General features: G+C 54.9%; 1 protein-coding gene across 1 annotated transcript in view; it reads right to left on the bottom strand.

Annotated features, from left to right (window-relative positions):
- The window catches only part of Gli2 (GLI family zinc finger 2), a 169,983-nt gene that overhangs the window by 10,137 nt on the left and 133,394 nt on the right, over positions 1–26,452 (bottom strand). Inside the window, exons 3-8 of the mRNA XM_026408867.2 lie at positions 21,568–21,770; positions 18,519–18,704; positions 6,524–6,725; positions 5,689–5,902; positions 4,363–4,485; positions 1,371–1,505 (exon numbers count right to left, since the gene is read on the bottom strand). Of these exons, the coding sequence (XP_026264652.2) occupies positions 1,371–1,505; positions 4,363–4,485; positions 5,689–5,902; positions 6,524–6,725; positions 18,519–18,704; positions 21,568–21,770 (1,063 nt within the window). The remainder of the gene's footprint in view (positions 1–1,370; positions 1,506–4,362; positions 4,486–5,688; positions 5,903–6,523; positions 6,726–18,518; positions 18,705–21,567; positions 21,771–26,452) is intronic.

Raw genomic sequence — 26,452 nt, 5'->3', positions numbered from 1 at the left:
AGCTGCAGAAAGGGGCCCCTCCCCTCCCGCAGAGCAGTCCACTGTCTCCAGAGCCAAGTGGAGGTGGCCACCTGCAGCTACAGGGACAGTCCTGGGCCTACAGTCTTTCTTTCTAGGTCAGGATTCTGTGCCTATTCTTTTTTTTTTTTTTTTTCGGTACTAGGGATTGAACCCAAGGGTGCTTAACCACTGAGACACATCCCCAGCCCTTTTTATATTTTATTTATAGAGAGGGTCTCCCTGAGTCACTTAGGGCCTCGCTAAGTTGCTGAGGCTGGCTTTGAACCTGTGATCCTTCCGCCTCAGCCTCCTGAGCCACTGGGATTACAGGCATGTGCCACCATGCCCAGCTTATGCCTGCTCTTTGGTATACATCTTTTGTGTCCTCACCTCTGCACTGTGGTTTGAGCCCCCTCCCATCCCGAGATGCTGACCCTCTCTTCCTTTAATTATATCTGATCTGTTCCACAAACCACAGCTCCAAACTTCCTCTTCAACAGGGATCCCAAAGAGGTGGTACAGGTTGAAAGTTCATGTTGGAGTTTCAGAAGGGATTAGATGAGACCCTGAGTTGCAGGTTCTGTATCAGCTGCAATGGGTTTGCTGGTAAATTCTGGTGTCCTGGGTGACAATGTTGGGAGGAGAAAGACACCTATGGTATTTGGGAACAAACCCCATTGGAAGAAGCAGAGGGAGTTGGTGTGTTCTAACTGCCAAGTTCACATTACACCTGACTACTACCATAATGGATGCTGCTGTCTAAGAGTTTGAATGGGGACAAAGAGACATACCCTGAAGGACACACTGACTCTGTGGCCTTCTTTGCCTAAGCTGTTAGAATCTGGACATAGCCATCCACCTATACCCAATACACTGTGTATCTGCAAATGGTCTCCAAGAGGAAATTACTAACTCTTTCCTCCATAGGAGAACCCTTTTTCAGGTTTTAGAGTCAGACTTTATTATTAGAGAGCCTGGCTGGTTTAATTAATCTGATTTCCCTTCGTGCATTGGCTGCCAGGATGCTTAGGACAGGAAGATGTCCGTGTGTGATCTCGAGCTCCGAGCACTTGATTTTAATACGAACTCTCCTCCTGGCTTTACTCTGTTATTCCCTTTGTCCTGATTTTCTCATTCACTTATTCTTTGACTCTTGGGTTACACATGTATTTGGAAATCATCTTATGGGAAACTGGCAGAGCACAAATAAGTCATTATGCCTCCCACTCACAGAGGATGAAGCCCCGGATCCTCCTGGGGCCTCCCCCATCAGCCTCTTATTGCAGCAGAGGCACTGGAGGCCGTAGGCCCAGGGTGGCGGGGGCTCTGCCCACCGTGCGCAGAGGCTGGGACGTGGGGTGGAGGCTTACGTGCACCAGCTGCTCCTGGGTGTCATACTCCTTGCTGCAGTCCTCCCAGTGACAGTTGGTCTCATAGATGACCACCTCGGCCTCCTGCTTATAGTCGTCCCTGTCCAGGTCTTCCTTGAGGTCAGCCAGCTGCTCCTGGTAGGGGGAGAGCAGATCACATCCTCATGAGCCGTGTCTAGCATGTGACCCCGAGGACAGGTCACTATTAGCGGTGTGCAGAATGCCAAGGACTCTGAGCAGGCAGAGGTGTGGACACACATGCGCACGCACGCACGCGCGCGCGTGCGCACACACACACACACACACACTCATCCAGAAGATCCCTGTCCATAGCTCTTCTTATCAGCAGCTGTCCTTTCTCTAGTGCTGGCTTGTCACCACCAAGGTATTCATCACCTCCTGCTTCTACTGACAGCCAAGGAGGACAGCAGAGAGCAGGGCAGCGACTTTTGTTTATTTGAGTTGGTCTCCACTAAGGGGAGCTGGGGTGGGAGGAGGAACATTTTTTTTATTTATAATGTGTGCAGGGCCTGCTCCTGACGGAGGTGACAGGAAACCAACAGGTGTCTGGCTTGGAAGGGTTACTCTCCCGTTGTTCCTCTCTGAAGGGCTCGGGAGGCACCTGGATTTGCACCAGGGCAGTGCTATTGTAGCTGCGACCTGCTCAGCAGAGGGAATGCCTCCAGAATGTTCTCTCTGCACCGCTCCTAAAACGTGGTCTGCATTCTCGTATTACGGCTGGGAAATCTGAGGCTCTGGAAAGGGTTGACCTCCTGGAACCCACAGCAAGACCTCAGCAGCCTAGACCTGACCTTGGGTTGCTCACGTTATTAGGGCCCAGGAAAGCCCCATTTCAAGGTGGGGCTTCCTCACCCCAGCTGGTGCTAACCCAGAGCCGGCCCAGGGGAGCCTCTGAGTCATGGGGACAGACCAGAGGAACCTGCGGGGGCAGGGGTTTGTTGGGAGGGCAGGACAGATGCCCCAGGCTGACACAGGCAGGGCCCAAAATGTCCTGTTGTGGACTTTCTAATATGCCACTCATTTACCAGTCAAGCTTGGAACAAAGCCAGGTGAAGAGGTGACCTTACAAACACTTGCTTGATATTTCAAGCTATTTTCAAAAACAGCAGGAAAAATGTTCTGTCTTTCCAAACAGCCTCTGGGGACAGCATGCCCAGTGCAGGCGAAGGGGAGCATCTCTTGCCATGGTCAAGAGCCCTAACGGACGCTGGCTCCTGAGATTTAGCCAAACCGAGTCCATTTCTAGGAGCACAGAAATCAGCAGAAATGGCTCCCGGCTGTGGGGTGCCCATCACCTCTTGGCCTGACTTTTCCACGGGGGACTCAAAGAACTCTTCCTAAAAAGGCTCCTGGCTGTTTTCAGGGCAGCTTTAAATAATGCACTCTCTGAAAGGAAACCAGCACTGTACCTGGGCTGCCTGGGGACCACGGGACAGGACCCATCTTTAGCAGCGGAGGGCTGCTGAAGGGAGACCATGGAGAAGGGACCCCTGGGTCTCCTAATGCCACTCCTCATGCATTTGAAGGAACACCAGGAGTATTTTGCTATTTCCAGACACTGAAGGCTTGGCTCACTTCAGACAAGACCCAGAGAAGCTAGTGGGCTGTCAAGTGGAGGGAAGCTCCCAGGACACGACCACAGGTCCCTTGGCGAGGCTGGCATCATCCTGGCCTGCAATTCTGAGCGCTTCGGCAGAGCAGAGATTCATTGTGCTGCATTTTTCTGCCAAGGCAAAGCCGCCCGTCCACCTTGCTGTGAATCAGGACTCAGAGTGACAGGAGGACCACCCCCTCGTGATAAAATGCTTTCCTTCCACGGATATCCCCAGCAGCTGCTGAGCAGGGAGGGGGCTCTGTGCGGCCCATCTGGGCTGGAGGGCGGTCCCAGCCGCCCCCCCACTATGGCAGGTGGGACATGGGCCTCCCAGGTGCTCAGGGCCTGACTCCCCCCCCGCCCGCCACTCCAACCTGTTTATCTTCCCTGGATATGTGTGTCCTCATCCATTTCAACGACCCTTATGATGGCCAGCCTCGTGAAAGCCATGCATCATGCAGAGACTGGTTTTGGTGTCAGCGAGGGGGAGAATTTGTCACCAACCCCTGTTTGTCTGACAATAATAGGGCCCGATATTTCATGAAAATTAAGTGCCCAGAGCATGCCCGATGGTTTACAGTCGTGATAAAGGATGGTCCGGCAGATGTGGGGAGACGGGGATTAGGAGGTACCACGCATCCTTGGTGGCCGACCTGGGGATTCTGTAGGAACAGATGGCAACTGGGTCACTGTGTGAAGGCTGGGTGGGCCATGTGGGTCACCTTCAAGGTCAGCAAGGCCCTTTGTATGACTGGCTCCTGCTCCATCTTGGGGCATTAGAATAAGTGGCACAAAGATTTTGGCCATCCAATAGGCTGTAAGCTGCTGGTTCTCACTCCTCCTGCCAGAAATCATACTTCCTTCCCTGTCCCAAGATGATCCAGGAGCTAGGCTGAGTGTCTGGGCAGATGCGAGTCCAGTGACCTCGGAAAGCCAGTGGCAATGAAGGCGACGGAGCGGGGACGGAGTTCCAGGATGAGGGCAGCCCAAGGAGCCTGGGCCGTTCAGGGATGTAAGCAACACATTTTGGCTGAGGCTTATGCTGCTCAAGATTGAGGCATGGGGAGAAGTGGCCACAGCAGGGACAAGGTGGAAGGGCAGGTGGGAGTTTGTTCATTCATTCTTTTATTCATTCATTGATAAACATGTGGTATGTACAGGTTGTGAGGCAGTCATGGCTCTGGGAACCATCTCGCCCTCTCTGATTGGTTGGTTCGTTCATTCATTCATTCATTCATTCATACAGCCACCCATCTACCCACCCTCCATTCACTGGTCCATTCCTTTTCATCCACAGGTGAAAGGCCCAAAGGCAGCCAACCCAGGAGAGCTGGCCTGGTCCCAGCTCAAGACCAGTGAGAGTGGCCATCGGGTTACCTGTGTCAGTCCCACTGGGGAGGCTGGCCGCAGGCCCTCAGCTTCAGTCTTGACCTTGCTCCGCTTGTGAATGGTGATGGGGTTCCCGGTGCTGCTCACAGCCGACTCGCTGCTCTGCTTGTTCTGAGAGGAGGAGCAGAGGACAGTCTGTCACACAGGTGCAGGACAGGACACCCTGAGTTTGGATCGGACTCTACCTCTGACACCTCCCTACACAGAACACGTAGGCCAACCCTGTGTTTGAAGCAGCAGAATTTGAGTCTCCCAGCCTGGTCCTCCAGCCAGGGGCACTCCCAGGAGAAGGCCAGACCTAGGCCACCACCACTCCCCTTTCCATGAGCTGCCACCTCAGCTTTGCAAGGGGTGGGGGACGGTGAAAAAGAGACCCCTTTGGGAAATGGTGGAAACCCTTGCTTGTGTCCTTTTGAGGTTCAACTTCTTAGATTTCCAGAGCAGGGGACCCAGGGCCTGGCTTCTCAGCAAAGGGCAAGGGCTTCAGAAGCCCATTGTAACTGTCTGGGGAGGTGCTGGGCCATCTGCAGCCCTGGGATGTAGAGGGAGAAGACATGTGGCCTGGGATGGTTGCTTCCCCTCTAGGATTGTCTTCCCAAGTACCACTTGTTTCTATGCGGAGTGGCCCAGCTTAGGTGACAGGTCCCTATGTGCTGATGAGTTAGCTTAGGCTGAGAGAGGTAAAGTCATTTGCTGCAAATCAGGAACCAGGCAGGGTCTGACAAGTCCAAAGCCTGTGCCTGTCTGTTATACAGCCCTGTCCTTCTAAAGCCACGTCCCCAGCTGCAAATTAAGACCTCACTGGCTGCCAGATATTGATGGCACCCAGGGGTGCCAGGTACCTTGCTAGGATGCCCAGGCAAGGCCTAAGGCCGATTGGAGAGTCAAGGTGGTTGAGAACATGCAGGAAACAGATGCTCTAAGATGAACCTACACGAACATCATTGAGAACCTGCAGGAAACAGATGCTCTAAGATGAACCTGCACGAACATCATTACGGTTGGTTCATTCTTTCATTTCACACGCAGTGCATGGTGTGCCTACATGGTGCCGGACCCCGTGAATTGGAGGGTTCTCCATCCACTCATTGTGTTTACTGGACCAGAGATAGCAGACCCCAGAGGCTGAAAGCTTGCCATGGACAAACCCCAGGGCTCCTCCATCATTCAGCCCCTTGTATCCAGAAGAGATCTCACTAGCCATCCCGGGTCCCAGAGTCCTTTCACCAATTTCCAGCATGTGTGGGCACTGAATGGCCCTTGCGGGGCCAGCTGAGTATATGGTGGCCACCTCTGCTCCTTGGGCACACCTACCTGGTTGGCATCGCTCACACAGTTGCTGCCGCTGCTCAGCTGCGTGGACACAGCACTGATGGAGGTGAGGGCCATGGGTTGCTGAGCCAGGAAGGTGGGCGAGGGCTGGATCAGGGGTGGAGTGTGTCCGAAGGCGGAGCCCAGGCCTCTCTGCTGGCTCAGGATCTGCTGGTAGGCCACGGGGTTGATGGGGTGGGGGAAGGTGAAGGCTGGGCTGCAACGGAGAGGAGGTGGGGCGGTGGGGGAGAGGCAGGGGCCTCCGTTAGGCTGAGACTTCCTGGACAGAGAAGACCCTGCCCAGGGCATCGAGAAGGGCAGGGTACGGGCTGCACCATCCCCCAACCAGCGGCGGCTCCCCTTTCTTTGCCTGTCCCTTGGGCCTTTCATGCTTAGCTCCTGGGGTGCAGCCTTCACCCCCCTGGCAGGTTGTCGCCCTGCAGATGCCAGGCTCCATTTCACCCCCACATCCTTAGCTGTCATCGCCCTTGTCTGTAAGCCCCTCTTCCCAAAGCAGGACACTGAGGAAATGCTGGTGACTCTGGTCAACCAGGCCATCAAAGACATGGTGGTGGCTTCCTGTTTGCTCCTTCTAGCACCCCAGGGCCGGGGAGCTGCTGCCCTGAGTGAATCCCTTGTGACAGAGCTGTCCGTGATGACAGTCTCCTCTGTTGGCACGCTTGGTCACCTCCTGACTTCTTCTGAAGTCACAAGTGCTGATTCACAGATGAACCTTTGCTCCTCGGGTTCAAAGTGCCCACTGAGAAGCCAGACCCTCCCCTTGGGGACCCCAGCCCAGCTCCCCGTTCTCGGTCCTCAGCTGGCCAGCAGGGCTCACCTGAGGGCACCGGCCGACAGGTGCCCGTAGGAGCCACTGGCTGCGGAGCTGCTGCGGGAGTTGTTGATGTAGGCCACCAGGGAGTTGGGCGAGGTCCGGATCATGCGCTGCAGGTCGAGGCTGGCATCAGAGAGCGGGGAGATGGACAGCGCCCGCTTGCGGCTCAGCCGGGGGGTCACCCGGGGGCTGGAGAATCGCGACACTGTGGAGCAGCCAACAGGAGTGAGCATCACCGGGATTGGGGGAGGTCCGGGAGCGGGGAGGACACATAGGCAGGGGACAGGAAGAGCCCACGAGGTGTTCTCCTGGGAATCTCAGCTCTGCCCACCTTGCGGCTGTGGGTTCTTGGATGGGCTCATAATGTCCCCCAGTCTCGGTTTATTTATCTGTCAAATGGAGCTGATCAGATCGGGGTGTTGTAGGGAATGGAGAGGTGGTTTCTCCCAAGAAACAGGGCATGGCCCGTGTCTCCAGCCCCCTGCCCCTTCCAGACCCACACCAAGGGCAGTGTTATGGTCTGTGGTGAGCTGACCCCCAAAGCTCACGTGTGAGACAGTGCAAGAAGGTTCAGAGGAGAAATGATGGGGGCTGTGAGTCTCAACCCAATCAGTGAATGAATCCCCTGATTAACTGGGTGGTAACTGCAGGCAGGTGGGGTGTGGCTGGAGGAGGTGGGGACTGGGGCATGGCTTTGGGTATATATTTATATCTGGAAAGGGTCTCTCTGCTTCCTGATCACTGTGATGTGTGAGCTGCTTCCCTCTGCCACTCTCTCCCACCATGATGTCCTGCCTCACCTCGAGCCCAGAGAAATGGAGCTGGCCTTCTATAGACTAAGACCCTGAAACCATGGGCCCTCAAACTTTTCCTCTCCTCAGTTGTCCTGGTCAGATCTTTTAGTCACAGCAGCAAAGAAGCTGATTGAAATAGTCAGCCACAGCTATATCTAGATCTGTGGGTCCCCCAGAGGGCCAGGTGGTAAAGGCTTGGTCGTCCCCAGTCTGGCATCACTGGGAGGTGGTGGAGGCTTAAAGAGGTGGGGTCTAACTGGAGGTCTTTAGGTCACCAGGTTAGGCCCCTGAAGAAGGAGTGAGCCCAACCTCTTCCTCTTGCTCTCTTTTACTTCCGGGACATGAGGTGAATTGTTTTGCCCTGCTACGTCCTTCCACGGTGATGTGCTACCTCACTATAGGCCCCAAAGTAACAGGGTCAGTGGGTCATGGACTGAAGCTTCTAAAACTGTGAGCCCAAATAAACCTTTTGTTTTCATAAGTTGATTATCTCAGGTATTCGTTACAGTGCCGTGAAGCTGACTGACACAGTTGCTATTCTGGTTTCTAACACACGGCTTAGTGTTGCCTGATTTTGAGTTTTATGTGAGTGAATCATAAATTCTCTTTCATGCCTGGATTCTTTCATCCACATGATGAGCTTGTGGGCTGTCTCCATGCCATCGTGTGTGGCAGTAACTGGCTCATTCCCGTTGCTGTAGAGCAGCCCAGGGACAGGAGAGTGAATGAAGGTAGGTGTTCCAAAGTCAGATTATGTTGCAACTGGGATTGCACTAAAATTGGCCCCCCAAACACACCCTGGTAGGCCACTTTCTAAGCTGGGCCCTGGATGGCGACCCTATGCTCCTAGCATGATGCCTGGGCCCTTGGCTGGCTCTCTAGAACCTGTGGGGACAGTAGAAAGGACATGTGCAGGAGCAGCAGGCAGGATAGCATGACAACACACGAAGCTCTCCATGCTGGAGTCCCCAAGGCTGCAGGGACGTGCCGCTTTGAATGTGCACACCACACATGCATGCCCCAGCCGTCCCTCCTGTCTGCTCTGGCCACAGGGCACACTCGGCTCAGCCTCCTGCTGGTGTCCCAGGGCCTCTCGCCCCTGCACTCCTGTGACACAGCCCTGACCCACTGGCCCCAGGGCTATGCTTGCTTGTGCATGTGCCACCTGCTGTCCCTAGAGCTGTGGGGGTAACAGGGGTGATGCCTGTGAACCTCCCCCTCCCCCTCCCCCCAGAAGGTGAGGAGCCTGCACAGAATCCACATCTGCCAATGGAGCGGCTGCAGCCCTGGGGTCGCGGATCCAATGGGGGATGGCAGACAGGGGGGCCGTGCACCCCAGATTGGCCCTCCATCCTAACACGTGCGTGAGTCTCTATGTCGTGTACTTTGTTTTCTTTTTTTAAATTTTATTTTATTGGTCCTTTTTAGTTATACATGACGGCATCATCCATTTTGGTATCTTTAGACAAGCAGGGTCTATATCGTGCTCTAATTCAGACCCCAAGACCTCTCCATCCCCTTCCCTCTCCACACCCCTGCTCCCTCCCCCTCTACTGATCTTTCTGGAATTTACCATATTTATTTTTTAGATTAATTTCTTGGGGCCGTACACTGCAGTGGGAGTCACTGTGGTACGTTCGTAGAGGGACACAGGAGAGTCATGTCAGATTCATGCCCTGTCTTTCCTTCTAGAAGGAGACGTGGTTTTGGGAAAGCACCCGTTGCAAGTAAAAGCTGAGCTACTCAGAAGACTCTCTCTCTACCCAGTCTCTATCTTTGCTTTTGTCAGCTCAAGATTTTTTGGTTTTGGCTATTTTTTTTTCCCTATGGGGACAGCTATGGGGATGCTCTGGTTAGACTGTGTCCTCAGAAAGCTTATATAGTAGAAACTTAATCCCCAAATCCCTATGTTGGTGGCATTGGAAGGTGGGACCTTAGGGAGGGAATTAGGGTGAGATGAGGTTCTGAGAGTGACCCTAGCTAGTATGCAGGCTCTGTCCGGCCATCTGAGGCCCTTTACCATATTATGATTCGGCAAGAAGACCCTCATCAGATGCCAATACCATGCTCTTGAACTTCCCAACTTCCAGAACTGTGAGTTCAATCAACCTCTATTCTTTATACACTTTTCCAGTCTCAAGTATTTTGTTATAGCAACAGAAAATGACCAAGGATGAGTAAGTACACAAAAGGTGTTCCGTAGATGCTTCTGGGGATGCTGCTTGCTTGGGTCCCACAGAAGGGCTAGAGCACAGCAGGTGGAGGAGAGCAGGAAGGATCCCAGGCCACACATCTGACTTAGGGACAGGGAGCACAGGGGACCAGGGAGGCAGACGCACTCCCCGGCCAGCTCTGAGGCTGGGCCACAAACATGACCCTTCCATGTTTGAAGGAGGGCCCCAGACACCAAGCAGACACTCTGGCCAGTCAGCATTCAGGGCCAGCGTGCTCCTTGCAAGTGGTGTTTGGGTGAAAGCCTGTTGTCAATTCTTGAGTGACTAATAGCACACGGGCGCCCCTATCTAGTGACACTGAAGCCCATGGTTTCATTTAACAGCCAACACCCTCCAATATCCGCTTTGCAGATAAGGAAACGAGGCTTGGGAAGGCCGTGACTTGCTCTAGGTCCCAGAGGATCTGAACTGGAGCCCAAAGGAACCCTGCTGGGGGCTTCCCTGGAGACACTGCCTGTCTTCAGCAGGCTTGGGAGAAGGCCAAGGTCAAGAGGACACTCCTCCCCACAAACTCTCAGCAGTGCTGAACAGTGAACTTGTCAACAGCAGCGGGCTGCCGGCTTGTCCTCTGCTGTTTGAACGGCAGGTCTGCTGCAGCGGGTCTCCACCCTCAGCATGCTCGGCTCTCACGCCCCTCTTGCAGGGCTGAGCTTGACAGGCCACAGCCAGGAAACCCGGGCGTTGGCTAGAGGCCTTCTTTCTTCCTGCACAGCTGGACCTGCTGAAGTGACCACCTGAACCCCTTTTTAAATCCCCTCTCTCTCGAACTCCACTACCTGCCCGGGTCCAAAGCTTGCTCGAATCATTCCAGAGCCTCTAAGCTAACCGCCATTCAACTCACCTTCCTCACTTTGGCAAAAGAGAGCTTTTCAGCTTGCAAAGCAGATATACCCCAACCCTCCCCTTAAAACCTTCCAAAGCTCCCTAGTGCTATTGCAAAGGAGGCCCATTGCCGTTATGGAAAAGGTCTACATAGTGGCCCTTGGGGCTTGGTCCTATCCCTCCGGCCTCCTCCTCCCCACTCTTTCAGTCACCTGCTCAGGAACCAGTTCTTCCCTGCTGTGCACTCAGACCTCTTCCAAGGGGTCACCTCCCCCAGGAAGCCCTCCCTGATCTCCACAAGTGGGGCAGCTCCTCCCTGCAGGCAGACCATTCAAACAAGGGCTGCACAGGAATCTGCACCGTTTCTGTGGTTGACAGCTTGCTTCTGTCTCTCCCCCTTCATGAATCAGGGACTCAAGTTCCCCCCTGCCACCAACATGGAATCCCTGACACTGGAAATCCAGCTGGCCCACTTGCCACACAGCAGTGGCGTGTTGAGGGGCAGCGAAATCACACCACCCAAACTCAACCCTTCCTGAATGGCTCCGTGGACTGGCCTAGGTCCTGCTGCAAGCACTTGAAAATGTTGAGCATGTCAATCCTCACACCTGCCCCTTTAGAAAGGGGCCCTTATTGTCCTCACTTGACAGAAGAAAACCAAAGGTATCGGGAGGCTAAGTAACAAGCCCAAGGCTACACAGCTATGGGGACAGAGACCAGGACTGAGACACAGGTGCCTGGGTGCCCAAACCACCTTCCTATGCCCAGGGTGGGGACCAGAGGTGTCTTAGGGAAGGGATGACTGTGGAGGATGGACAGACACACACACTCATACACACGACACAGAAACCCAGACAACCTGGCCTGCTGGCCCCCAAGCCTGTCACTTCCTTGGAGCACATCACTGAATCTCCCTGGGCCTCTCTTTCCCCATCTGTACAATGGGAGCAGCGTGGCTTATTGTGGCAAAGAGTTGCTTTCGACCCTCAGATGTTCCCAGATGAAATGGCTAATTAACATAGCTTCTTCCAGGGCTCGGAGGACTATCTGGATGGGCAGCGTGAGTGAGTCCACAGTTAATGACGGTGGAAAGAACAGCAGGTCTAGAAAACGATGAATGGCCACAGCCGTCCCTCCACACCCACTTCTCGGCTTCCATCTGGGGGGGCCTCTAAGTTTCTCACTTCTGATTTCTGGAGTCTGCTCCTGACACGGCTCACTTTCAAACCAGGAACCTTCACTGGATCCTCCCCAGGATTTCTGTTACTTGCAAATGGGAAAACATGAGAGGGACACAAAAGATCTAGCGTCCTCTAAAATAAGAAATACACATATCTTCGTCATGCATTAAAAAAAAAAAAAGATTTTGCTGCTAATATGTGGATTCCCACCCTCTCGGGTGCCCCTAACAAGAGGAAACAGGGCCAAATCTGACAGTGACATTCATCTCTGCTATTCCCATCCCTCGAGGGAAATGTGTTTATTAATGTGCTTCTTCCCTTGATAAATTACTAAATAGGAAGAAAAGCCTGGCACTCATTTCCCATGGTTTTGCCTGTGATTTATGGTGAGGGGCTGGCAGAGCCACCGCATCCATTCATCTGTGGGTATGCCTGTTCCAATGCTGGTCAGCCAATGGGTGATCGGCCACCAGCCCATCCCCAGCTGGGTGGATGCCTGATACTCCCTGTTCCTGTCGACACCTGTCTCTGGGCCTCATTCCCCACCCTGGGCTCTTTCCTTTGCTCATTCATGTTTTGTTCATTGATTCACCAGACCACGGGGCAGCACTGCGGGCATGCAAACATCAGCTGGTCATCACAGGGACCACTGCAGGCCAGGACGGCCCTGCTTTCAGGGAGCTCACTGTCTAGGTGGGAGATGAAAATGGTACCCAGGCAGGAGTCACGAGATGCCACCTAAGCAGGATCACACTAAAGAATCCCAGAGTGCTCCAGAGACAGGGTTGCTGCTTCCCTGGGGGCTATGGGAAAAGCAGGAAATGCAAGATCCAGGCCCAGGCAGACCTGGCTCTGTCTCTCTTCATGCCTCTGCACAGGGTCACTTGGGGCCAACCCATCTCTGAGCTGATTCTTCAGGCAGAACATGGGTGGGCACCCACTTCAGGGCTGCCGTGGGCTGGTAACCAGTGCATCCTCTGGCTTGGGTGGTCTTCTGCGGAGCCAGGGCTGGGGATCCCCTGGAGACTGCAGACCCAGGAACCTGGGTGGATGGGCAGCAGGAGGGAGCTTTGTTCTGCACAAGGACCCAGGAACCTTCTCTGGTCTCCATGTCATCGTTAGCATGGGACTGGGGGCACCTTCTCATGGGGGATGGCAGAAAACATCCTTATGGTAGGGATGTTGCAGGATGGAGCTCCTTGGCTAAGGCGCATTCCCTGCACGGCAAAATAGGTCCCCATCCAGATATTTTCTAGACTCACTGGGGACATTTCTAAGGAATGCACCTTGAGGACCTCAGCCCGCCCCACAGTGAGTGGCAAATGGGGAAATATGAGAGGGACACACACCTCCCTTGCCCCCTCTGCTAGGGGAGCCAAAGGAACCCAGGCTGGAGCCAGAGGCTAAAGCTCAAGGCCACCAGAGCCATTTCCTAGTTACGTGACGGAGGCAAGAGAAACTCAGGGTGTGGACTTTGGGCTCTCAGGGAAGTGGCTCCACAGGGCTGGTCTAGCAGAGCTGTGCGGGTTTACCAGATGACCCATACCCCCGTAGCATCTTACAGCAGCCCTGGCCTCTAGCAGCCCTGCCCTCTGGGACCTGTGGCCTGGTGTCATCTGCCCCGGGTCTCCTCTCTGTCCCAGACTGGGCATGCACTTTCTGCCTGACTTGGGTCCCTGGCAGCCCCTCTGCTGCAACTCCTACCTCTCATGATCTCTCTATGATCAATGTAGTTGGTTTTTGCACACCGCACCCCCCCCCCAACCCCACCGGATTCTCCAGCAGCATAAAAAAACCGGTGTCAGAACGGAGGTGACATCCGAGTCAAATTAGTGTCAATATGACAATAAAATATACAGCTCAGAGGAAATATGGGCTGTAAACAGGCGGCATTTCAATTGGAAACATTTCAATCTCCTCCATGTGGTGGGGGTGGGAGGGGAGGAGGTGTGTGGAGCGGCTGTTGTTAAATCACCCACATTCAACAGCGTGACTGAGAAAACTCCATCTTAGGGCCCAGGTGACAACCGGTGCATTCCCCACTCTCCAGAGAGCCACTCCACACCAGGACAACCTTGGCTTCCCTCTCTGGTTCCCTGTTCCCTCCCGAGTGGCATGGCTTTGGTCCTCCTGCTGTAAATCAGGCCCCTGGAGAAGAGAGGCAATGGGCCTTCCTCCCCCCACCAGGGGCTGGGGTCCTGCGCCTGCACCTCGGCCCAGGAAGTGCCCTTGGCCTGGCCCCTGTCCTGGGCGGAGGGTGGGGCGTGGAGTCTGAATCCCACGGGATGCCCTCAGAGAGGCCTCACTGCCCGCAGCCTTCCCTGACCACGGGCACTTGCACAACCTAAGTGACATTATTGTAGGTCCAGTGGAGATGGAGACAGGGACCTCCCCCTAGAACATGATCAAGGCTCCTGTTTCAGGAAATATGATGTTTTTACCTTTTTGTTTTTACATGGTCCTGGGGATTGAACCCCGGGATGATGTACCACGGAGCTACACCCCCAAGCCTTTTTTATTTTTTAATTTTATTCTGAGACAGGATCTAAGTTGCCCAGGATGGCCTCACACTTGCCATCCTCCTGCCTCTGCTTCCCAAGTCAGTGGGATTACAGGCATGGGTCATCATGCCCAGCTTGAAGTTCCATTTTTAAGATCTATTTATTGAACCCCCAAAGGTGAATTTATTGAAAACATTAAATATGCAACCATGCAGACAACTCTTGGTTAAGATAAAAATGGTGCTATGGTTGACACATGATCCTTCCCAGACCTGGATGCCTGGGACCCACTGAAAATCCAAAAGCAGGCAGGGCCCACCCTGGCTCCCATGGATCATGGAAGGGGAGGGGGCTGGGGGACACTTCAGAGGCAGATCAGGGCTCTGGGCTGTGGGCATCGGCATTGTTTGCAGCATCTTACAGACATGCACCCCAGTGACACTTCCACACAGACCTTGGGGCTGAGCAGAAAGCCTAAGACATTTGAAAAGGTGGAAGCGAAAACTGTAGCTCTGGCTTAAGCTGGCTTGAAAGGGCTGGGGTAGGGTTGGTGGCTCAATGGGAGAGCACTTGCCTAGCACGTGTGAGGCACTGGGTTCGATTCTCAGCACCACATGTAAATAAATAAAATAAAGGTCCATTGAAAACTAAAAAATATTAAAAGAAAAAAGAAAGGGTTGGGGTATAGCTTAGTGCTAGAACTCAGTGAGTTCAAAACCCTGGGTCCAATCCCAGCACACACACACACATATTGAGAGAGAGAGAGAGAGAGAGAGAGAGAGAGAGAGAGAGAGAGAGAGAACATGAGAGCGATCGAGCTAGTTTGGGGGGAAAAAAGTGCATTAAGCAGTGAAAAACAGAGGAGATAATTAATCCCAGGCTGCTTTGATTTCCTGGAGTTTTAATGGGTTGGGAATTACAGGAAAGAGTCACCTGTTCCTGAAATCCACAGTTATGAGCTCAACTCCCTCGCCCCGCCCTCCCCGTGCCTGAGCCAGAGCCAGGGACGCCCTGCTCAGGCTGACTCTGGAATCTGGAGGTGCCTCCCGCTGCATCTTCAAGCTCATCAAGTTCCCAAGGCGGATGTGGAGGGGAGGAAGGTGCACGGGGGCGTGTGGCTGTCCTGCGGCCCCTGACGTCAGCCCGGAGCTCTGCGCTCTTCCGCCCACCCATGAGCTCACCTCCGCACTCCTCTGGCCTTGGCCTTCCTGTTTCTCAGAGATGCTCAGCCCCCAGATGCTGCCGCACGCCAGGCTCCCTGGAGGACAGAGTTGCTCCCCAGCCCCCTCCGGGCTGCCTGCCAGCCCGCAGCTGCCCTCCCACCGGAGCCGTTTCTGCCCTAATTAGCCTGCATCTCTCTCTTCCAGGCTCTTTGGTAACGGCCACTCCCTTCCTCCCTCATCGGACACACAGAGGGTCTGCTCCCTGTCCAGCGTCCCCCCACCCCTGACCTGCTGGGGCTTGCTGTTTTGCTAGGCCAGGTGCCTTTGGGGTGCCTTGGGTCCCTCCGCCGCAGTAGAGCTGGTGGCCCAAGAGGGTTGGGATGGATTAAAGGGAGAGAAGTTGAGAGAAGCCCTAGGACACTCCCAGTCTGCAAAGCAGTAGGGCCACAGTGGGGAGGTGCTGGGGAGCCAGGACAAGACACAGGGAAGTTGTGCCAGATGGTCCGAGTCATCGAGAAGCTGTGCTAGGAGGGTAACGGGTGACTGGCTGCCTGGGGAGAGGAGACGAGCTGCACTTGGCACACCTGGGGGCCAGGATGGACAGGGAGATGGTGAGGAAAAGCTATCTGGACGGCCTGCGGCCTGGGCTTATGCACCAGAGGGGGACAGAGGTGCTGTAATGACTACAGAATTCTGCAAAAGGGGGTGGATTTGAAAGAGAAAAGGGTGCTGGTGGAAAGAGACCACAACTAGCATTAAATGAGCACCTACTGTGTGCCGGGCACCAGGCTATGTGCACATATACCTGTCACTCAGGGTCCTGGTGTCACACCACCCTGACCCTGTGTGGCCCACCACCACCTCGCTAAGTTAGTGATGACCAGGTGGCGAGCACTGGCCCAGACCCCCTCGCTGCCTTCCTCAGCAAGTCAGGCCTGCGGCTTGCTGCAGCAGGTGTCCTCCGCCTCGGCCCAGACTGTCCTGCGCCTCTAGGCTGAGCCCCCGCACAGTGAGCCCAGAGGACCTCCCTGAGGCCAGGACTCGGGGGCTGGTTCTATGCTGTGTCCCAAGGAAGACCAGATGATTCTGTCAACAGCAGGGCTGGGAATTCCAGCTGGAAGCTGGGGACATGTCACCTGATGTTAGGACCCCGATTGCCTGTGGTATAGTAGGGAGCCTAATTCCAGCCTCAGAAGGTGGTTAAGGGAGCTACCCAGGAGAAAATACATGAAAACAAAGTACAGTTCTTACTCTTGGTTCTCACTCTTCTCCTTTGCACACGGCACGCATGAAGCAGGTGCTCAGGTGGCTGAAACGGGCAGACAAGCCTGGCTACCCATTTTGGCCTTTGCTGCTTTTTGGGGAAATACCTGCTTGACTTGACCCTTCTCAACCATGTTATCTTTGCCCCGTCCCCTTTTCAGCTGGCAAAGCGACACCCTAGTCCTCTGCGAGGGGATCTGGTTTTTGGGGGCACCAGCATTGGCTACCTTTGCGCACAGCGTTGCTGTGGTTTGGTTTCTGTTCGGGGTGGGCAGCATGAGGTGCACATGATCCCCCAGACCCTCACCCGCTGCACCTGGAGGGCTGGTTAGGAGAAGGCAACATACAGATGACATGTGTGTGCCCAGGGGGGCCTCGTGATCTTAGAGAGCTGCGGACGTTCCCACCCTATGCTATGTGCCTGGTCCTAGATGGCACCCACCCTGGGGAAGGCACAGAGGGAAGGGACCAAATGCAGGTGGCATCCCTGGGGCATGCTGTGGCCTCTCTCCGCAGGGCATGGGGAGGATGGCCTGGGACCACATCCATGGTAGGACTGTGGTGCTCCTCCCCAGCAAAACTTTGGCTGGGGGCTCAGGAGACACTCAGGGTGGCTCATGACCCCACCATATCATCTCCAGAAAGACTGGAGGTGAGATCCAAGCTCAGGAACCGCGTCTCCGGGAGAGCTCAATCCTGCACCTGGGCAAGGGACCACCCAAGTCCTGCAGACCTCCCTGGCCCCACAGTGCCCAGCGGCCCACTCCCAACTGGACGCAGTCACATGGCCCTGAAGGCCCCAGAGCTGCTCTCAAGGATGGGCCGTCTCCCGCAGGCCTCTGTCTCCCCCTATTATGGGCCATTAGGGAGAGAAAAAGCCACCCTGCGAGGGCTTGAGGAGACCAACCTGCAGGAGCCAGCAGCCTGGCCCCAGCTGTGACTTCCTGCTCCTCTGCCTGGCCTGGTAGCTCTGGGCAGGCTCCAGGAGCAGCAGGTGGAGTGAGTCTGACAGAGGAGGGGTGGGCACCGAGCCCTTGGACCTTCCTTTCTTCCTAGCAGAGGCTCATGGCACCCGATAAGCCAGACAGGCACCGAAACCTCATCTATGCAGGACCCCTGCCTCCCTCCCTGCCAAACAGGCCCTGCAGCAGCCGTGGGTCTCAATGACTGACAACTCCATCCTTCAGTCACTCAGGCCCAAGCCCCTGAGTTGATCTCCACTCCCTTCTCTCTTCAACACAATTGATCTGGAGCAAACCTGTGTCGGCATTCATAATCTATGGGAACAACGGCTTTCACAGCTCTGTTAATGGGACCCCTGCTCCTGCCTTGCCCCAAACCAATTCTCAGACCTCTCTTGACTCCTCTGGGCAGCCTCTGCCTACTCTCAGGGTCCCATCTTACTCTAGTGAAAGCCAAAGTCGTCACCAAATCCTCACTAGGCAACACAACCCACCCCAGAACACCGGCCTCATCTCCATTCCTGCCCCTCCCTGGCTTCCCACCAACTATAATGAACCCATGACCTCTTGGCTGTTTTTGGAGCTCAGCAGGCACATTGCTGCCCCGGGCCCTTTGCACATGCTGATCTTCTGCCTGGATTGCTCTTCTCCAAGAGTTGCACACAGCTCATCTCTTCCGATTCTGTGCTTCCTAGCAGGCATTTCTCAGGCTTTCTTTTTTGAAATGGCACCCTCACTTCATCCCAGCACTCCTGTCCCTGTTCCCTACTTTGTGCCTCTGTTTCATTTCTAACTGGCCATTTCAGCACACTGATTCCTAGGAGCGGGCAGGGTCTGTTTCTCCCGTGACTCTGCGGGTTCCTCAATAGCAGAGTGTTATGTGGCTCGTCTGTTGTGATGTCCACCATGCCTGACACCATTCCCGACCTTGGCCACTCAGTGTCCCCGTGAACTGCAAGTGTGGCAGGGGACTGCCCTCTGCAGTGTCAAGAGGACCCCGTCAGCGCCCCCCCCCCCGCCCGGTTCCTGCCCTGGCTGCTCCGCCCCACCCGCCGTGGTCCACCCCACGGGCACTCACCGTCCACTGGATTGAGGTAGTCGTGGAGATGGGGCGCGCTGGTGGCACTGCCGCTCTGCATCAGCAGGTCCCCGTAGGGTGCAGGGTGGCCCGCCATGAGGGTCATCTGGTGGTAATAGTCGGAGGGGTTGGTGCCCGGGGCAGGGAGGCCAAACAGCCCCCTCTCCTTAAGGTGCTCGTGGGCTACTGTGGGAGCGAGGGAGAGAGAGGTGCCGTCAGAGTCGGGTGCTGGCCCAGCCTTCACCCGCCCACCTGCCAGAACACTCAGGGCGCCACCAAGAGTCACCAGCGGGATAGCACAGGCTCTCCGCCTGCCAATGCCCACCAGCTCTCTGTCCCCAGAGCCCGCCTCAGGGCTAACTGCTCCCCCTGCAGTCAGCTGTGCCCAGGCTGAGGAATCAGGCAGGGAGGATGGGATGCAGATTGTGGGGGCCTGGCACTGGGTGGGGGGTGGCACATTGCGGGTGGCCCCAGCAGGGAACAACCTAGAGCTGGACACCAAGAACAGTCAAGGGTTCTGATTTTCCTCAATGTGCAAAACCCAAGGCACCAGCTCTGAGCTGGTTCCGTTTTTCATCAGTGACATGGGGGTGAGAAGGCCCCCCACTGACACTGCTGGGGATGACGTCAGTGACAGCTTGCCAAACACCTGCTGGGTCTGCGGTGGGCCCGGTTCTGAGGGCTCACGGGCATTCTTCAATCTCAACATCAGGGTCCAGGAGGGCTCTGTCGTCCCCACTGAGCAGACAAAGACTCTGACCCCTGAGCAGCTCAACAGTGTGCAAGGTCACATGGCAGGGAGGTGACAGAGCTGGGATGGGACTCTTGGTTGGAATCTAAAGCTCAAGATCCTAACCACTGTGCTTCACAGCCTACTACTAGTCTTGGCCAGGACCCCCACGACATCTCGTAGGTCTGTAACGAAGAGATGAAAGCAGCCCGTGGTAGTCGCCATCCTCCTGTCTCCTCCAGAGAGTCCTGGCCTCCTGCTAGGCTGACTGCCCCATGGCCCCTGAGCATTCCAGGGCAATCTGTCCTTTCTGCCTCCCACTGAGGCCCCTACAGAGCTGATGGCTTCTGCCTCTTCCTAGGAACCTTTTATGGTGAGTATTAGTATCTTGAGGCTGCTATAACAAATAGGCACAAACTTGGTGCTAGTTGTGGTTAAAACAACATGATTTTTTCCTCTTACAGCTCTGGAGGACGAAAGTCTGAAATCTAGGTGTCAACAAAGGCAGGTTCCTTCCAGAAGCACTTGGGGGAAAATCTATCCCCTTGCTTCTGGTGACTGGTGGTGGCTTCCTGGGCTTCTGGCCACATCTGTCCCATCTCTGCCTCTGTATTCACATCACTGTCTCCCCTGGGTGTCTCGTATAAGGACACTTGTCACTGGTTTGGGGGGTCCATGTAGGTAATCCAGGATGATCTATGCAGCTTGAGATTGTCACTTACTGACATGCACAAAAGCCCCTTTTCTGAGTGAGGTGACACTCACAGGTTCAGGGATGCAGATTTGGATATATCTTTGGAGGGCTCCATTCAGCCCACCGTGCTACACGGGAGTTTCAACACAAAGGTGGCATCTGGAACCTGGCCTGCTTCCTCACGGTCCCACCAGGCCACCACCCGTGGGCTCATCAGGAGCAATGGGTCCACTGCCCCACAAGACAGCAAACGGGGGTGGAGACAGCACAATCTCCAAAGACCCCGGCTCCCCAAGGCCACGCAGAGGACCCAGGCAGAGCTGAAGGCTGGGCTTTGACCCTGAGGGGCCACCCCAGAGATGCCACATTCTGGATGGCCATCTCCAGGTCCAGTGGCTGCACTCATTCACCTCGTGTGGTTTGTCCTTGGGGAAGGACAGGCAAAGCACAGACTTCCTTCCTCCTGGAAGATCAGCCTGCAGAGTCAGGACGGAAGCCTCATTTTCACCGTGAGATTCCAGCATCTTCTCAGAGCCAGGGCTTAACTCCAGGTCACACCCAGAGGTGGTGGTGGGGGGACATATTCCTCCAGGGGAGAGTGAAGGTAACGATGGTGCAACCCCTGGGACCATGTTTCCCAGATCCTTTGCCCACAAGGCTTACAAGTGTATACTGCAAATGTCCTTTGGCTTGGAAGTGACTCTGGCCTCAGAAGTGATGTCTCAGCTGGACATATTTTGAGAAGATGCAGCTTGGTTGCTTTCAAGGAAGGGGACCACGAGAAGCTAGTGAAGCACTTTCAGAGTAGTGAGAGCCAGTGGGTAGCACCCACACCATGCTAGGGGGTCAGTGCATTTCTTAGGAACACTGCATGCTGCATGAGCAGGGCCAGCTCCATAGGTACTTTCTGCTGTCCTGTGTGTGTGTGTGTGTGTGTGTGTGTGTATTTGCATGCACATTGGTGCATGTGCTTTTGCACTTATGTAGCAATGGGGTGGCGGCGGGGACAAGAAGTACACAATTTTAGGTCTGAAAGACATATTTGTACCTATGACCCTGATCATTTGGGAGTGGCCATCTGATCTCTGACCTGGACCAATCTATCCTCTTTCTCAAGCATCTGAACTGACCAATGCAAAGTCACAGGTTCATTGACAGAGTGTCGGGGCCGGGCTACCATTTGCAGGCCTCCTGTGTTGACTTGCAAAGGGCACAGGAAACAGAGATGCCGGCAGCTGCCAGCCCCGCTCTGCCTCCCTTCTGCTCTCTCTGGGGTTCCAAGAGACACCCCTTCCACAGCCCGCTTTGCTTCCTACCAGTTTCTGCAGCGGGGGCCTCACCTAGGACAGGACCTAAATATTGTCAAGGTTCAGCACACAGGGGCTGCACACAGGGGACTCTTTAATGAGCATGAAAAACAATGGACCCCCAAATCTCCAGGCTTATTTACTTAAACCATCCATGTTCAGAGGTAGTGGGGAGAAAGTTGAGCTGGTCACTGTCCCAGGGGACTGAGGCTGGAGAACCCAACATAAGTGATGGCTGCATTGACAGAGCCACCGGGTACCCACCATATCATGCCCCGATGCCACAGCTGCTCCTCCCGGCCCCCAGCTCCTACTCACCATCCGCAGGGCTCAGGCCCCTGGCTGCAGAGATCATGGAGAGGGTGGGGCTACTGTGCACAGACCGGAGGTAGTGCTCCATGTGGGGGTTCACGTAGGGGTGCGGGGCATTGAAGGGGGACTCCCCAGGGCCAGCAGGGTGCGGGGAAAGCCGGATCAAGGAAATGTCAGAGATGACAGGACTGCCGCTCAGGGTGGGAGGCCTGTGGACACAAAGAACAAGGTTCTCAGCAAGAGGATGCACAGGGAACCCTGCCCAGAACCCAAACGCAACCCGAGCAGTCTTTGATTCTCAAAGGAAGACTTTCCAGAAAAAACTACACTTTTAATTTTATACGCTGACATCCTCTGGTTTCCTCCAAATAAGAGTTGGAACACTTAACCAGTCAGCAGCCAGTGAATGCAGACCTCAAGCTGCATGCTGGTGCGGCCACCCACCCATCCTGTGTGGGCGAAGGGCATCTCTCTGCATGCTCAGCTGGGTTTGCCGAGCATGCGCTCTGCTGGCCACGCACTTCCAAGCTGTATCTCTGCCTCTCGGGTGCCTGTCCAGGGCAGCGCACATGCATGCACGTGCACATCATGTTTGGAACACAGAACATGAAACACTAATGCCAGGCATAAAGTGCAAGTGGACCCCATGTTCTTAGCAGAACGTTAGAAAGAGGGAGGGGTTTGGTGATGTCCTGCAAGTGCAGAGCTTTGGGTCCAGCTGGACAGCCACAAGGGACACACTCTGCCACAGGATGAGCGGGGAGAGAAAAGATCAGGAATCAAGATGAGTTTTGAAGCTGGTATGATGAGGAAGGTTTGGAACAGCATTCTAGCTCTGCCTTCTTGGAAACAGGTCTCACGCTCACAGAGTCCCTGCCTCGAATGTCCACCAATAGTCAAGGAGGCACCTGGCTTGGATGCTATAGCAGGAGCTGGCTCTGGCCAGTCCCTGTGTCCCCTACTCTGTTCTTCAGGTGACATCTGTTCCACTCAACGTGATGACAGGACTCTTTACCCCCAAGTCTGCTAGCCCGGGGGCTCCGAGAAGCTAAGGAGTACTTCCAGGTTATCTACTGCAGAACTCACACCTTAAAGACGAATCAGAATTAATGGGCACGTGGCTGCAGGATCACAGTGAAGTCAATGGAAACTGCATTTACCAAGGGCTCCTCTTCGATTTTTCAGAAAATTGGGAGTCTCTGTGATTTACATAGTGGAAAGACAAGTAGGTGGCGAGACTCAGACAAACCTGGGTTAGGATCCCAGCTGGATCATGCTGAGCAAGTAGCCTGATCTCTCTGAGCTCTAGTTTCCTCATCTGTAAAATGGGGATGATGATGTGTCTATTTCATAGAGTTGCCATGAGAATGAAAGACCCCCTCCCCCCGCCAAAAAAAGAAAACACTGTGCCTGAAACCCAGCAGGGGGTCCCTAAATGAGAGCTGTTTTGGTATTAGAATCACATTCAGAGGAGAAACCCAGAAGCTCCTGGGAGCTCGCCACATCTCCACCCTGGATCAGTCCTGCACGTGTGAAAGTCACGGTTAGAACTGGTTACTTCAGGGAAGGAATGACCCGTCTGTCGGCTGAGCAAACCACAGATAATTACTGATTATGTTTGATAATAGTGCATAAAAACTGGGCTGACATCTGTATAAGCCAGGACCCAAACAGGTGACATCCAGATGTCTGCACATCTGGGTTCACCAAGTTCCCACTTGGAGGCTGCTCTGCAGGGCCTGGAGGTAAGCGTTCCGCTACATTCTTTCCCAGCTTTTGCAAACGGGATTGCACTGGACGTGCAGATCCAAAAAATCGGTCCAACATGATCATGTTTCTCCCACATCAATCCCTGCCCTCAAATGCCTGCTGCAGCCTGTGGCTGTCCCGGAAGCCCCTGCCCCGGGCATGAGTGCCCGTCACCTCTTTGCCAGCCAAGGAGCATTCTTACAGCCTTAGCGTGGTGGGTCTGTCACCCAGGGTCCCTGGGTTCTGCCCAGGAGCAGGCTGTGTCTAGAGTCAGTGGGAAGCACATGCCTGTGTGTCGGGCAGAGACTGAGCCTGGCAGAAGCAGCCCATGGAACATACCAGAAGCCCCCGCCACTAGATGTTCTTTCTCAAAGGCCACCTCTAGAAGCGGCAAGGGACCTGTGACCAAAATGGTATGGGCTTGAGAGACGGCTTTATTCCGGCAGGGGTTGCTAGGTGTCCCCAGGAGAAGAAGATGATACACTCTGGCCAACGGCAGACCCACTATCGGCTCTGGCAGGTGACAGTGGCAGGATGGACTCTCACATTCCTGCCACAGGCGTTTTGTGAAGAAATCAGTGGGAGAACATCACCCATGTGGCTTCTAGGGCCAGGCCCAGGGCAGAAGGAAACAAGTTCTGAAAGGTTGGGTGTGGTGTGATAAAAGGCAGGTGTCCACTAGCTGGGAGGACAGCTGGGGAATCCCCTGTCCTCAGATTCCTTGGTCCTTCTCAGGCAGGGCAGTTTTCCAGAGCCTGCAGGAGGCCACCTGGGCTTTGAGGACACGGTGGCCTGTGGGTACTGGGGCCAGTGGTCCTAGGTGGCTTGTCTGGATCCCAAACCCAGGAATGCTGGGCTCCCTGGTACAGAGGCTGGACTGTGGAGTGTGCCAAGCACAGTGGAGGCCCTGAGACACCCGGTGACCGCATGGGGCTTTTGAGCAACATGTTGAGGCCACATGGCAGCCCAGTGACCCAGATCCCACTGGCCACTGGAGCTTCCCCCAAGCAGGAGGCAGGAGTGAGATAATATGCACACCACTGTCCATGTGGACAGCAGCTGGGTCCAGAAGTGGCAGGTGGCACCTGTGTCCCCACACGGAGGAACTGGGATTTCTGTCTCCACAGAGCAGTGGCCACCATTGGGGGGAAGGGGGTCTCTGCCTCCCCTTTTCCATCTTTGCCGAGGAAACAGGGATCCAGGGTCTGCCAGGGCACTGTCCTCTCCCAGGCCTGGCCTTAGTGGAGTGCCTGGGACACCCTGCAGGATCGTGCCTCATGTGGCCACAGCACCCCCAGGGAGGGAGCTCCAGTGGTGTGTCCGACTCCAGACCAACGCCTGCACATCACCAGGAGGACCTGGCGTCCAGAGACAGAGTCACGTCCCCATGCCGCACAGCAGAAACAGGCAAGCAGGGGTCTACGGAGTTGACTTCACTTCCAAGATGGTGCCCTTGTCCGGCAGAGAACCGCCAGGCAGGACTCTTTTCTCTCGGTGTGGCTAGGAAGGATGTTTGGGGACCGTGGTGGGGAGACAAGTCAGGCCCAGATAGCAGTCTGATTAAAAGTGTGTAGAACAAGCAGTGCTGGTAAAAATGCTGGGCCCAGAAGGCAGGGCCTGGACCACAGCCCACCCAGCAGAGGCAGAACCAAATCCTCTCCTTGGCATGAGTAAAGCAAGACGGGATTTGGTTCTAGAGGATGTGGGCCTGTGAGGTGGGACCTTGCACCTGGGCACGGCCTGCCCTTCAGGACCACTGGTTCTCTCTCTTCAATGCATGGTACCACCCAGGGTTCTGCGTGCACGCTGGGGACAGGAGCAGAAATCCGTGCCATAGGGACCACATCAGGAAAGACATCTCTGAGTGAACCTCAGCCCCTGCTTCAGGCCAGACCTCAGCCAACTCCAGACCAATGCCTGCACATCCCCAGGAGGACTTTCTTCCAATTCCAAACCCTTGTGCTGCTGGGGCCCCTCCTTGGTCCAACCCATGGCCTGTACAGGCCTTGAATCATGGCAGACCCAAGGAGGCAGTCTTGGGAATGGGAAGAGGAGCAAGCTGTCTAAGATCAAGATGGCCACGGTGTCCTGTGTCATAGGTACACACGTGTGCACGCTCACACTCCCAGGCCATGAGCAGGCGACAGACCAAGGAGCTGGCCCACGTACAAACAGTCTGGGCTGCCCGATGCTCCCTCTGTGGCCTCCTCCCTCTCTGGTCAGTTCTGTGCTCCTCTGGGCCTGCTCCATCAGTGGTCATCTTTCCCATTGAGCTGTCCTGAGCACTCGCTCTGTGCCCAGGGACTCGTTCAGCATTCGGAGCCCAGTGGGAGAAGCAGACCACGAATCAGGGAAGCACAGAGCAGGGCAATGGAGTCTCTAGCAGAGGAACAATTCTCTAACTCTGTCCCCAAGCTTTGGTATCCTTTGCCTGCAGCCTGTGCAATTGTGACATGAGATAAGCCAAGTGCGGAAAGTGTGACGTATAGCACCAGATGCTGGATAGGTGGAGGGAAGCTTCTCAAAGTAGGTGATATTTGGATAGGGTTCTAAGGGATCAATAGGAGTTCACTAGGAAGCACATCACGAATAAAGAAAGCAGCGTGTACAAAGCAAGGCTGGAATGTAAGACCATGATCATGCCCTGGGTGGTGGAGCACAGCCGACAGAGTGCTCTGGGCTGGGGCTATGTGGGACATGTTTCCTTTCCTCTGCTTTGTGCAGAAAGCCATGCAACCCAAGCCCAGGTGGCCAGAGAGATTTATATCCCTGGGCACCATGATTAGTTCAAAGATAGACATGTGCCCAAGACAACCACTTTGGCTGGAATCACAGGGAAAGAAGTTCTCACTACCCACAGGGGCTGCTAAACTGGTCAGAGGCCAATGTGGAGCTGGGGGGTGGGGGTGGGGGTCTTGAGGGAGAGCCCAGGAAGGAAATGCAGCAGATAAGAGCTGAGACACAAGAACCCGTTTCTTGATGTGAGCCTCTGAGTCTGGATCCAGCCTTGCCTAGGGCTGGTACCCCTGGCTTTTCCAGTTACCCGAGCGGAGGCATGTTGGTGTTTGTTTAAACCACTCTGAGCTGAGGTTTTCTGTCTTAGGCAACTGCCGGGGCCCGTCAAGACAGGCTTGGATCAACA

This window comes from Urocitellus parryii, chromosome 1, assembly GCF_045843805.1.
Source record: "Urocitellus parryii isolate mUroPar1 chromosome 1, mUroPar1.hap1, whole genome shotgun sequence".
NCBI classification, from domain to species: Eukaryota; Metazoa; Chordata; class Mammalia; order Rodentia; family Sciuridae; genus Urocitellus; species Urocitellus parryii.
This window is presented reverse-complemented; position numbering and strand designations above follow the sequence as displayed.